We start from the raw sequence: 13,732 nt of genomic DNA, 5'->3' as shown, positions 1-13,732 counted from the left end.
CATTAACTCAAATAAGGTATGGTCTATGTTTTCAATAAAAGAGAGACAGACAAGTAAACAGATAAATTTCAATAGGGAAATGCTTAAATAAGACAACAGTTCTGAGGAAACAAAAGGCACCCAATTGAACTGAAGATCAGGAATGACTTCCCCAAAATTATCTAAAATGAGAGACCAAAGGTAAGAGAGGATGTTCTTAGGGAAAACGAGAGAAGATAGAAAGAAAGAGATGAAAGAGGAAAGAGAAAGGAATATACATGAAGAGTTAGAAAAACCGCAAGAAGTTAAACTGCAGATTCACTAGAAAAGTAAGAGAAAGCAGGTGGAATAAGGGAAAGGAAGGGCATATGCTGGAGAGACTTGTGAGTCATAGTATTTTGGACTTTGTCCTGAAGGCAATGGAAAACAGTGATGAATTTATGCAGACATTAACAAATGTAATTTGTATTTTATAAATACTTGAACAGATTATCATTTTTAAAATACATAAAAGTCTATCTAAACTCCTTTGTATTCATACCTTATAAGTGTTCTTTAAATTAATAAACTTACGTAAGATATAATTCAAATTAATCTTGTCAATAGGAAAAAATCTATGCACTACTGAATCAGAATGGAGGTATAATATCAAATATTTTTGTCTCATACCCTAAATTCTATGGATGTGAAAAATTAAACCTGGAGAGTCTATGGAACTGGTCATTGATATTAAGTAGCAAGGTTCAAATTAGAATGCAGGTCATTTTTTTAAATAAACATTTCAAGAATTCAAGTCAGTGTCAACATCCCACTATGAATGCTGTTAAGGAAATTATCAACACTTACTTTTCTTAAAATAATTTAGGATTTTTCTTGTTTTTTTCCTATAAACACATCTAACAATGAGCATCTATGAACTTCTTGCAGATAAATAACTAAAATAAAATTGTGGAAAATCCAAACTTGCAAGTGCAAAACCGAGACCCAAAACAAACAATAGCACTTTCCAAAGAGCTATAAAAATACAGCTTAATAAGCCAAATTTTAAAAATTAACTATATAAAGAAAACTAACCTAACTATAGACTGTAAAAGACCTAAATAAATGGAAAATCGCCTGTCCCAACATGAAAGATCATAAATACTAATTCATTCCAAATTAATCTATAAAAATAATATATTGCCAATCAAAACCCCAGTGTTCTGAGTGAGCCAGGCGTGATGGCATGTGCCTATACTCCCAATTACTTGGAAGGCTAAAGTGGGAAAATTGCTTGAACTTAGAAGTTCAGTGACAGCCTGGGCAATAAGCAAGAACTTGTCTCTTGAAAGAAAGAAAAGGAAGGAGGGAGGGAGGAGAGAAAACAGAAAGAAAGAAGGGAAGTGGAAAGGGGAGGGAGGAAAGAAGGAATTCCAATGTACCAAGGGTAGAGCATATTGATATGTTGATTCTAAAACTCTATCTGAAAAAACAGGCAAACTCCAGGAAATAATTTGAAAAAGACCAACGATAAGAAATTTCTCAATTATTACATTTTACTAGTATAACATGAAAATAATAATAATTTTAATAATGTTTCATCCTAACTGGTATAATAGAAAACATTAATAATATGAAGTAGTGGCAAAATGTGAAGTCAAAAGCGTCTCCTTTGCATTAATAGGAGGAGAGTCTATGACTTAGATATCCTTTGTTGAGTCTATCCTACAAATATTCACAAGTTAAGATAGATATCAGTATAGGGATAGATTTAAAAGTAGCATTGGTTAATGAATGACCCTGGGATTCTTTCTGATTTCCCTGGCAACAAGGTAGCCTGAACAGGGCCTCCCTTCCCCACACAAGAGAAACCACACTTAATTTCAACTACTCCTGTGACGAAGGAGCCCACAGTCTTCAACAGGTATTCAGCAATGAGAATGTCCTAATGAACATGTCCTAATGACCCTATGAACAGCTTGTACCTACTTAGCTCAGACTACTTGATACTCTAGTCCCAAGTGTTTATCTATCTATAAGACCACTCTTCTGCTTGCCCTTTAAGACAGAAGAAAGGGTGTTGAAGTACTGAAGTACTTGCACTATGGGAGAGCTTATCTCTTGCATAATGTCAGCTTATACATGAACATGAGCACTTGCTGATCCTTATCCCAGTAAATGCTAGCCTGCACCAAGTAACAATTATGGTTTTTGCTTAAAATTTCTTTGACCAACCATATTCAGTGCAGTGTTATTTAAAACATTTTTAAAACTGGAGACAATCTAAAAACCCACAGGAAAGATGGTAAAACATACTATTGTATATTCATAGCAGAGAATACCACACAGACATTAAAAACAATAAAACCTATTTAAAAAACTGGCAGAGAAACATACACATGAAGTACTTTTGAGTAGAGAGAAAAGAACATGTTGCTACCAATAGTTTTAACACATGCAACCATCTCTTTGGGTGAAAAAAGGGAACAAAAGAAACACCTAAAAACACTTTTAAAAATTGAAAGAAAGCATACATAGTGCTTACCAATTGGAATGGAAAGCACTGAGGAAAATTCTATATAATGATTTCAAATTTTTTTCTCAATGATTTAATTAGTATCCAAATGCATATATACATAACCACCAAAGCTTCAGCTCCTAAGAGTGGTGCTTCTTTAGTGATTGCTTATGCATCAAATTGGAAATTTAAAAAGATTTCTGATGAAGATGATCAAATGAAGAGTAATTTATCAATGGACTAAGAGGATAATTATAGCTTTTCCACTTGTTACATATTTATAAAGAGTCCCTAGTTTCCAAGATAGCCCCAGGAAGTAGTAATGTTCTAAGAAACACTTTTAAAATTCAAACTTTAAAATTGGACAAGAGTCCAAACACAGGGGGACGTGGGGGGGGATTGAAAGTAGAAACTTTGAAGGTAATTTATAGCCAAATAATCACTCAAATTTAACATCTTTTACTCTAGAAGTTTCTTTTGTCTAACCAATTCTAGGCAATAGAGAGTAAAACTGTTACTATTCTAAAGCTACAAATATGTGTAATATATACAACATCACTCAAGTACTATTAGTGTACTTGGCTTTTACACACTCCTTCGCCTCCAAAACATTTGATTTACTGTCAAGACAGCTTACTTTATTAAACCTTCCTTCTTTTACTTTTGAAAACCACTATACCCTTGATATGTTTTATAAACTATTGCCTCCCAAAGTAGAAACAAAAAGAAACTTCAATCACTTAAGACCCAAAGGAACGTAAGACACTCAAAAACTAATACTAAATAGAGACTATTACAGAAGAATGTTTCAGAAGAAAGGAAAATGATATGAATTCCATAGAACAAAAATGTAGTGGGGTCACATATGTAAATTCCTTTTCCTATCCTTCAAGATGACTTTATAAAACCCAGTGTCCAACCTAAAATTCCAGCATGACTCTCCTCACTTTTGCCTGATAACCTTACCTTAGATCAGTAGTTTTCATTCAGGATCCATTTTGTTCCCATGGGCATTTGAAATGTCTAGAGATACTGGCCAGAGGGAGGCGCAATCAGAGTGCCACAGGCATCTATTAAGTAGGCATCTGAAAAACTAAGTCCCCCACCACAAAGAATTACGTAGCACAAAATGTCAATAGTGGAGAACCACTGACTTAGAGGTCTGGCTACCTCCACAGCTGTCAAGCATTTACACCTTGCAATGACACATTATCTCCATTCTCAAAAATTCCTCCCATTCTACTGTAGTTTAAAGTATACAAACTCTATAATTCCCATTAATCTCAAGGAGACAAAGACATTACGACCACAGATAAAAACATGAACCACCACCCCCTACTTCCCTAGAGGACAAACCTTCCTGAAGAGTTGACAGTATTCCCTATCACTACATCCTGACCTCACTGTCCATATTTAACTGACTCCAACCTGACCACCCTACTGCTATGCTAAAATTATTCTTCAGAGTTACCAATGACCAAATCCAGTTGTCACTTCTCTATCCCTTTCATTTCACCTCTCAACAACACTCAAAAAACTATTTTTAACTATTTTATCTTCTCCTGATTTCCTTTTCTACTTTTCCTCTTACTTCTCAGGTTCCACCTTCTTCCCTTTGATGGCCTCTACATATTGAAATATTCCAATGTCAAGTCTTCTTTCAATACTCAGTCTCCCTAGTTACCAGTCTACAGATCTAAATGATATTCAAATGTTTTCTCCCAAATACTTCTCTCCAATCCTAGCTCTCTTCAGAGCTTCACTTCCTACTTGATACCTCCACTTGCAAATATAAAATAGTTGCTTTGAAGATAACTTATTTACAACACATTTTTTTCTCTACGCTCCCTCATATACCCATGTGCATGCTTATGCCCCATTATTCCTCTAGATTTCCCTATTTCTCTAAGCTGTATAAAAACCCAGGTATCAGTGCTCCAGTTTTCTTTTACCTTCACCCTCTCATATCCAATCCATAAACACATCCAGAAGTTCTACCTCCAAAATATATATTGCTTTTAATCATTTCTGTCCAATAGCACCACTCCAATTCAACTCACCTGCACCTTTTACCTTCACTAATTTTCTATTAGGAGAAAATCTAAATTTACTAACATGAAAATTATAAGCCATTTGATCCCTGTCTTCCTCTGGTTCTTAGCTTAAACAAAAGTAAAACCTCAACAGCACACTTCAGTCAAAAAAAGCCAATTCATCCTGCCTAAGGGCTTTTGTATTTGCTGAGACTTCTCTCTCTGGCTCTGAGCTGGCTCCTATTCAGGTCTCATCTCACTCATTTCTGCATTACCCACAACCTGATTAGAATCTCATATCAATATATTATGTATCCTTACAGAATTTATCACTAAGATGTTACCTTATTTTATTTATTTGTTGACTACTTGTCTGGCGTTACATACTCTAAGCTCCATGAAAATAGCAACTTTATTTGTTTTCATCAAAATCTCCAGAAACTACTTTGTCAAGCACATACTATGTGCTAAACATTAAATAATAACATTTAAATAATAAATGTTAAATAAATAAATGTATTTAAGGTTCAGAGAAGAAGACAAAGTTCTAAGATATAATAACCACCATCTGAAAATAGAAATGAGAAAGTAATAACATTCAACCCACATATGTTATAACAACAGGCCATAAAGAGATTAATCACTAGGGGATAAGAGTAGGATATAAACAACACGAAAATACTGTTTTGATGCCATATCTTAATTACTAACTTTAAATTTTTTTTACATGCTGTATAAAATAAAGAATATTTGTTCACACTAGTGTCAATTTATCATTTTTAATGGTATAGTTCACTATTCAAACTACACAAGACTGTTTACTAGAGGATCTATAGCTAAGCTTTAAGGTTCTTTTTTATATAAAAGTAGATTATTTCACAAGAAGTTAGAAACTAAGCAATTATCTAGTTAAAATTATGTACAATGCTTTATGTTAAAAGAAATATAATCAGAAACAACTTGGACATTGTAATATACACCTTCTATAAGAAGGCGGAGAAAGGAGGGATTTAGGAATAAAAAGTGTACATTAGGAGCTGGGCATGGTGGCACCTGCCTGTAATTCCAGCTACTCTGGAGGCCAAAGAAGGAGGATCTAAATTTCAAGGCCAGCCAATGCAATTAATGAGATTCTGCCTCAAAATAAAAAGAACTGGGGATGTAGCTCATTTAGTAGAGTCTGGGGTTAATCCCCAGTACCAAAAAAAAGAAGAGGAGAGGAAAGGAGAGTGTAGAGGAGGTGAGAGAAAAGAACATTAGAATACAAGTATCATTCACTATGGAAAGCAATACCACAGCATATTGCTAACCAATACACATTTATACCAATGAATAAACCTAGAATAGATTTAAAGCCATTGTGGCAAATATTTGCTTGAACATGACTATATTACAATTATAGCACAACACCTGAAGAACTAATTGTTAAATACTTTACACTTGTTTTTTGCTAAGTACCTGAAAAGGATTCAGCAATAGCTTTTTGGAGAAAAAAGTTTATCAGGGAGAAGTTTTTAAATCTGGAGGGGTTCTACTTTTGAGAGTTAGCTGACTCCAAATGAAAACTGAGAATTTCATTTGTAAAGAGCAGATAAGGAGAGAGAGAGAAAGGGGAAGACAGAGGGAGGAAGACATACAAAGAATGTTTCAAGGTATCAAGAAAAAAGTGTCAAGTACAACAACAAAAACAAAAAAAACCTAATATGCTGTCTAAGTTGAAGAGACTAAAACAAACAGAACTACAAACAAATAAAGAAAAGTTAAAAAATGGAGAACCTACAGTTTCCAAATAAATAATATCCTAATAATATTTTTTAAAAGTTTTTTATTAAGTAGGAAAAATTCACCATAGATTTTGTGCTCTTCTAGTTATTTATATCACATTTATATTTAATAAATATAAAGTAAGCACATGAATTACATCTGTGTATTTTCTTCTTTTAGGAGAAATTTAATATACAGCCTTAGTTTTAACAAGTAATATTTTTGCTTTTAAGGAGGATGAATTCTTAAAATCTTGTTCAAATGAGTATAATGCAATTTCATTAATGATAAACAATAAAAATTATGATGCAGACAATGACTACTAAAAAAATGGGCACCACCAACACTGACAAGCTGAAACTTGGTTTTTATCCTTAAAACTATGAATAATCTTATCTACCTCATAGGGTTGTTTGGGAGATCAAAGGATGTTAATACACGTAAAAAACAAAATAGGAACTGACACATGGTAAATATTCAACAAATATTAGCTTCAAGAATTATGAGGCACAAAAATAAAACCTATTATGCTTACTTAAAATATTTTCAGATTAACAAAAGGCATTTCTCACATTTGCAAGGTTACTGAATTAATAGTTTCTTATGTCAATTAATAGTTTGCTTCTATTTTATCATGTTGCATTCTTAGCCTTTATGCTGCATTTCTATTCTTACTCTCAGATACAAAAAAGGAAACACAAAACATACTGGATTTAATTGCTCAGAACTTGAAAGAAAAAAAATTACATAGTATGATAATACATACCTTAAATGTACCATTTTGATTTTTCATGTAAGAAACCAGAAATATATCCACTGGTAGAAGTGCTGATGTGATAAGTGCAATTGCTAGAGAAAAAATCGCTGTTATGGTGGAGACAACTTCACTTTCTCTCTGACTTTGGTATTTACGAACATATATCCAGCAAAATGCCAAAATAGCCTGAAATAGAACAAAAAGAATGCTCATTACTCCCCTATGTATTTTCCAGCACTGACTTTGTATGTGCTTAAAGGTTTCCAGTAGGAAACATTATGTAATGTGAAGCTTCTACATGTATAAGGAAACATTTGTAAAATTTAGCATTTTCAAAGTCTATTTCATGAATGTAGTACAACTTTGCTTCGATGCTAAAATACACATTATTAATAACAGTGCTCAGTTACATATGTCCTTATAAAACACAGTGTTACCATTAATGGTTACATACAATATCATAATTATAACCAGCTTTGACTCCCTTTTTCTTGTGGATCTCTTGGTCCAAAGGAAATATAACTAGTTATTGTCCTATCCTAGGCTTATTACTGAATCATCATAGAACATAACTTAGATCAAAATTAACTTTTGCCTTGTTATGACAGTTCAAAAGATTAACTGGCAATAATTACTATGCAATTACTATAATTCAAATTTTAAAGGATATTAAATAAAGAAAAGTCAACAATGAAAATGGATTCATGTGCAGAGCAAGTGAGATAAAACACACCCAGAGATACTGAAGTGAAACTCTTGTCAACCAGGTATTCTTGATAACTTTATCATAAAGACTCTTCTAGTGAAGGAATCATTAAAGTGATTCTCTATCTTTAGGGAGCATCAGAATCAAGTGGAGAGTTCATTAAAGTACAGAATGCTGGTCCCCAACCCAGAGTCTTAGATTCAAGAGGCCTAGGGTGAGCCTAAAAATCTGCATTAGTGATGGGTTCCCAGAAGCTGCTGCTACTGGTCCAGGGACTATATTTCAACTATATGGGGTTGAGGACATATTAAATCAATGCTTTTCAGCCTTGACCATGAGTTAGAATCACCTGGGTAGTTTTTAAATATCTTTTGGAACTAAACAGGGATTTCTCAAAAGAAGAAACACAAATGGTCAACAAATATATGAAAAACATTCAATGTCTTTAGCAATCAGGGAAATGCAAATCAAAACTATATTAAGATTTCATTTCACTCCAAAATGAATGACAATTATAAAGAACACAAAAATAATAATAATAAATGCTGGTGCGAGTATGGGGATAAAGGTACACTGCTACACTGCTGGTGGGACTGCAGATTAGTACAACCACTCTGGAAAGCAATATGAAAAGTCCTCAAAAAACTAGGAATGGAACCACCATATGACCCAGTTATTCCACTCCTTGGTAGTTATCCAAAAGAACTGAAATCAGCATACTATAGTAAAATAGTCACTTCAATGTTTATAGCAGCACACTTCACAATAGCCAAATTACAGAATCAGTCCCAAGGCCCAATAGAGGAATGAATTAAGAAATTGTGGTATGTATATATTCAATGAAATTTTACTCAGTCATAAAGAATGAAATTATGGCATTTGCTGATAAATGAGTGGAAATCGAGAACATCATGCTAAATGAAATAAGCCAGAAAATCAAGGGCCCAGTGTTTTTTCTCCTATATGGAAGCTACAGCAAAATAAAGGAAAGAAGGAGGGTAGGATTGGATATCGTAAACCTATGGAGGAAGTCAGTAAAGAAGGAGATCAAGAGGGAGAGAAGAGCGATGGGAAAGGGGAGGAAATGCAAAATGAACTTTTTAGAAAGAACCAAACAAGAATAAATAAATACATGAGAAAAAGGAAGAACAGTAGAGTAGAGGAAGGAGAATGGGCAGAGGCAGAAGGCGAGAAAATGGGGGGAGGGGTACATAAACTGACATCAAATTCCAAGGATGTATAAATTTGCCAAGATGAAGTCAACTACTATTCATAACTATGACTCTAATAAAAATATATATATAAAATTAAATAAAATAAAATGCATACCTTTTGCCCCCTCCAACTCCCCATCAAGTGAATAGTTAGTGGGGGGAGGGGGGTCCTCCAGGCATCAGTATTTTAAATGCCTGAGGATTCTAATCAGTCAAACTTAAAAACCATTATTCTAAATAAAATCCAGAGGAGTTCACCACCCCAGAAAATTTCCCTTTATCTCTTTGTAGTTAACCATGCTCTTTACCTCCAATTCCTGACAACCACAATCTGTTATCTGCCTCTACAATTTCTGTCTTCTCTAGAATGTTACTAGGTACTCATACAGCATTGTCATTTGAGTTTGACCTCTTTCACTTAACATAATGCATTTGAAATCAAAGTTATGAGTCATTCCTTCATATTGCTGTCATTTCAACTGGTGACAGATCAACAGAGGAAAAAAATAGGTAAGAAAAGACTTAGACTTTGGAACTCAGATGTTGGTACAAAACAAAAACAATAAAAATAGGACCTATGAGCTGGGCACAGTGGTGTAAGCTATAACTAGCAACTCAGGAGGATGAGGGAGAGGATTTCAAGTTCAAAGGCAGCCTCAGCAACTAAGGCCCTAAGGAATTTAGCAAGACCCTGTCTCAAAATAAAAAATAAAAAATAAAAAAAATACATACAAAGGGCTGGGGATGCAGCTCAGTGATTAAGCACCCCTGGATTTAATCACCAGTACATAAAAAAAGACCTAGATTTAAATTCTGGTTCAACAGTTTACTAATATTTTGTTTTGAGAAACATAAAATGTTATTTATATTAATATATATTGGGTTTGATTTTAAATTTTTAAATGAATAAATATTTTAAATGTTCCTCAAATTTGTTTTGAATTCACTGGCATCCAAGACTGATCTTTCTATTCTTACAGAGTACTCAACACAAAGTGTTCAACAAAAGTCTTGATAGATTTCAAGAAAAATATGCACTTTTGTAAAGTTCAAAGTGGTTGGTATTATCAAAAAGGAGTGTGCCAGCATCAGGAAGACAACCAGGCAAATAGGTAAGGCACAGGTTTTGACTTTTGGGTTTCAGAATTCCTTTACATTTTAAAAGAACCCGAAAGATCTTGTTTATGTAGGTTATATTGTAGTTAGCAATATAACTGTATCATAAATAAACCAATGTCCTATAAAATAGGCATAAGAATACTTTCACAGAAGATTATAAGGATTAAATATTTAGCCCAGTGGTTAGCCACAGTAACTAATTAGCAAATAGGAATTATTATGAAGTGTCATATGAAATAATATTTTAGAGCATTTTATTTATAAAATAAATTAATATATAACTTTCTGAATAATTAAGGAAAGATAAAGGAGCAGGCATTAAACTAATAAGCATACAAACTTCCTGGGATCCTGTTAAACAGCAAATTCTGATTCAGTGGGTTGGGGCAATATATTTTATATTTCTAACCAGTGTTTAGATGATACTCACACTTTAAGAAAAAGATAAACTTGTTTTACAGAAATGGAGATCATCTCTATAGTACTGAAAAAGGTAATTGAAAGATGGGTTGAATCAAATTATTGAAGACTTTGGGAATTAAGTAGAAAGTTTAGATTTGTTACAGTAAACACATTATAAGCATGAAAGACCAAATTTAATCATTTTTATGTGGTAGAAGAAATTGAAATCCATTCTGTTTGCTCAAGATCATCACAAAAGTAGGAACACAGTGTCACAATTCTTCAGTAGATGTCTGGCAGTAGTTCTAAAAGTTTGAAGTCCCCAGGCCCCTGCTTGTCCCTAAAACTCGTTCTAGAGATTCAAAATTGAAAACTATTCTCATTTGTTTTCAATTCACTGGGATCTGAGCCTTATATTTCTATTCTTACAGAGTACTCAATACACCAAGATGTCATCTGCCTTTTCACTCATGGTTCATAAGTCACAGTAGATAAAAACTGTTGGTGCATTACCAGGAATCAAGACAATGGCACCAAACTGCTAGTTGTCATTGTCTTCACCACCACCACACACACAAAAAAAGGCAATGTAACTTAAGACTGTGCTTGAAAAAAGCAGTAAAAAATTTATTAAATTTTGACCCATGATTTTTTTTTTAAATACTGTGGGTAAAATATGAAGCATCCAGGTTTCTGGTTCCTTAATTGCCTTCTTATTTTATTTGTTCCTGCTATACTTTCACCAAATAAAATGCCATCCCCTCTTCATCTATCTAAAACCTACCTCAATTCTTACTATCAAAGTTGTTCTGCTCTCAGAAATACTACTTCTTTATAAACTCCTACTGTGGCTTTCATGCTTAAAATACATGTTTCAAGAATTTTCTTTTTCCCAGCTATCTCCAAGCCTTGCTAAAGACCATGTTTTGTTTCATTTGTATCCTTCTACAGATAACAGAAAACCTATTGTGTTTTAAATGCACTGGACTTCAATACTGGTTATATGCTTGTTTCTTTTCTTCTAAATAAACTGAATATGATGGGCTGGAAAAGTTTGGGAATTCTCCAAGCATAGGAGTAGATGGCTCTGAAGGCCACAGCCAACCTTTAGTTTCCAGTTCCTTCAAGAGCGGGTAAGCATGTTCTGGTGCAAAGGCATGTGTGAAAGTGAAGGCAGCAAGAGAAGCCTTTCCTTACATTTCACATTTTCATACACACACACACACACACACACACACAAACACATACACACCAAAAAAAAAAAAAAATAGGAGTTTCTGCTGAAAAAATTTACTAACAGAACATATTGGAGACAGTCCTAGGGCATCTGATAAACTAAATTCAAATGTCAAATTTCTAGAAGTAAAAATCTTTTGTTTTGCAAGAAGTCAAAATACATTGGAATATGAAACAACAGGACAGGATGAAGGCAATGAGGAAAGAATTCTGAGAACGTAGAAGGATTTAAGGAAGAACAAATTTAAAAAAAAAAAAAAAAACGAATTGTCTTTTAGGGTAGGGAAATAAGAACTAGGTCATTTGGGACCATTACAGACCCATGGAATAGTCAGAAACAAAAAGCTGTCGACGGCCCTTGAGGCGACACAGGAGTAGCATATCCTGGCACTGGCCCTAGAAAGGGGTTACCGCTCTACCCTACAATTGTTCTACACTTAGCAAAAAGGATTGGAAAAGAATGTGACACCTCGAAGTCAGAACGAGCAACTCACGTCACCAAGGCGGAATCGCACAATGGGCACTGAAGGCTGGAGACTTACTAACTAACACCAGGGGTAGGGAACACCGGGAAAAAAAACCATTCAAAAAATCAGACCAGTCAACAACGCCATTGCCTACTAAACTGGAAAACTCCCGGGGCTGCCGCCTCACACCCAGGGCTCTAGCCTTACTGGGGATGGAAGGCCACCACACCCTTCTCAACCCCGAGGGTCTCGTCGACCCCCAGGCCTCAATCAAGGCATCAAGCAAGAGTTTCGGTAAATGACACCTGCACTTTAGACGTCATCGGTGAAAAGGAAGCAAAAGACGCCGGAAATCAGCGCCCCCTCCTCGCCTTCCCAGAGCCGCCCCCGCCCCCGATGGAGACCAGCCCCGAATACAAGCTAAAAGCAGGGCGGGGCAAAGAGGGTCTCCAGGGCCTGGAGAGGCCAGCTGGAGGACCAGCCCCTCTCTTCTGCCACCAGTGCAAACACTGGGAAAACTCCAAGCGCCTCCCCTACCAGTAGTAAGAGGCCGAATATGCACCAGCCGATCACCAGCTCGGCTGAAGCCGCGCCAGCAGTCACCGCCGCCATCTTCGCTTCCGGTCCGGACAGCCAGAGCGAAGGGGATAGGGAAGGGGGAGGGGGAAAGGGGAGAGGGCGAGGGACGCGGAACCCGCTCACCCTAAAGGTTAAAGGGGCGGAGGGGGCGGAGCAACTGGTTGCCTAGGAGATCCGACCCACGAGCGTCCCCTGGCGACGAGCCGGGCGGGGCGGGAAGAACGGCCTAGGGGCGGGGCACGTCCGGACGCGGTGACATCATGGAGCTGCTTTGCCTCACAGGGTCTGGGTTCCGAAGGAGGAGGTCGTCGCATAGCAGCGCAACATTTTTGGAATGTTTGACCTCGCCTAAGCGGATGGACTGAGAGAGTCAAGAGACTCTGGAAAGGATGGACTATAGAAGTCTGGAGGCACAACCGAATTTTACGGGTTTCCATTTCCCGAAAATGTAGTTTGTTCCTAGTGTAAAAAGCAGAATGGATGATGTGATTAGCAGGAACTCACCAGATGCAGCAATAGAATGTTTGACTCTGACCAAAAGTTTACCAACTGCCCCAGTGACTTTCTGATTTGCTGGCGGTGGTGCCCAGGCAGGATACCTACTTGCCTGGACGTTGCCTTATCATGTGATGTTATGACCTTTTTGTTTAGACCTGTGCATACCTGTGAATCTCCATGATGGCTTATGCACTGAAGATATCTCACTTCATATTCTTAATGAAGTGGCAGGCTTTTGTAATATTCAGACGTGAACAAGACAGATACTGCCATAGGTCAGTAGTGAGGCAGAGGAAGAGAACTCTTGGGATGGCTTGCCTGAGTCCACCAGTGTGTTTAGTGTGCATTTTACCGCTGAATTGAATAAGCATAGTCTGTGATGTAGGCCAAACACAACTTTGTGAATGAACATCATCATCTGTTTACAATTTCTTGTGTTATCACTTACCTAGGACCCCTTTCTGGCTGGAAACCTTCAATA

The 13,732-nt window shown here is 36.0% G+C and overlaps 1 protein-coding gene across 1 annotated transcript in view; it reads right to left on the bottom strand.

Annotated features, from left to right (window-relative positions):
* Lmbrd1 (LMBR1 domain containing 1) overlaps positions 1-12,948 on the bottom strand; it is a 96,036-nt gene extending 83,088 nt beyond the window's left edge. The window contains exons 1-2 of the mRNA XM_047559331.1: positions 12,712-12,948; positions 7,040-7,216 (exon numbers count right to left, since the gene is read on the bottom strand). Of these exons, the coding sequence (XP_047415287.1) occupies positions 7,040-7,216; positions 12,712-12,786 (252 nt within the window). The 5' untranslated portion in view covers positions 12,787-12,948. The remainder of the gene's footprint in view (positions 1-7,039; positions 7,217-12,711) is intronic.
* Between the last annotated feature and the right edge of the window lie 784 nt (positions 12,949-13,732).

This window comes from Sciurus carolinensis, chromosome 7 (assembly GCF_902686445.1).
Source record: "Sciurus carolinensis chromosome 7, mSciCar1.2, whole genome shotgun sequence".
Taxonomy (NCBI): domain Eukaryota; kingdom Metazoa; phylum Chordata; class Mammalia; order Rodentia; family Sciuridae; genus Sciurus; species Sciurus carolinensis.
Note: the sequence above shows the minus strand (reverse complement) of the source record. Positions and strands in the feature narration are given on the sequence as shown.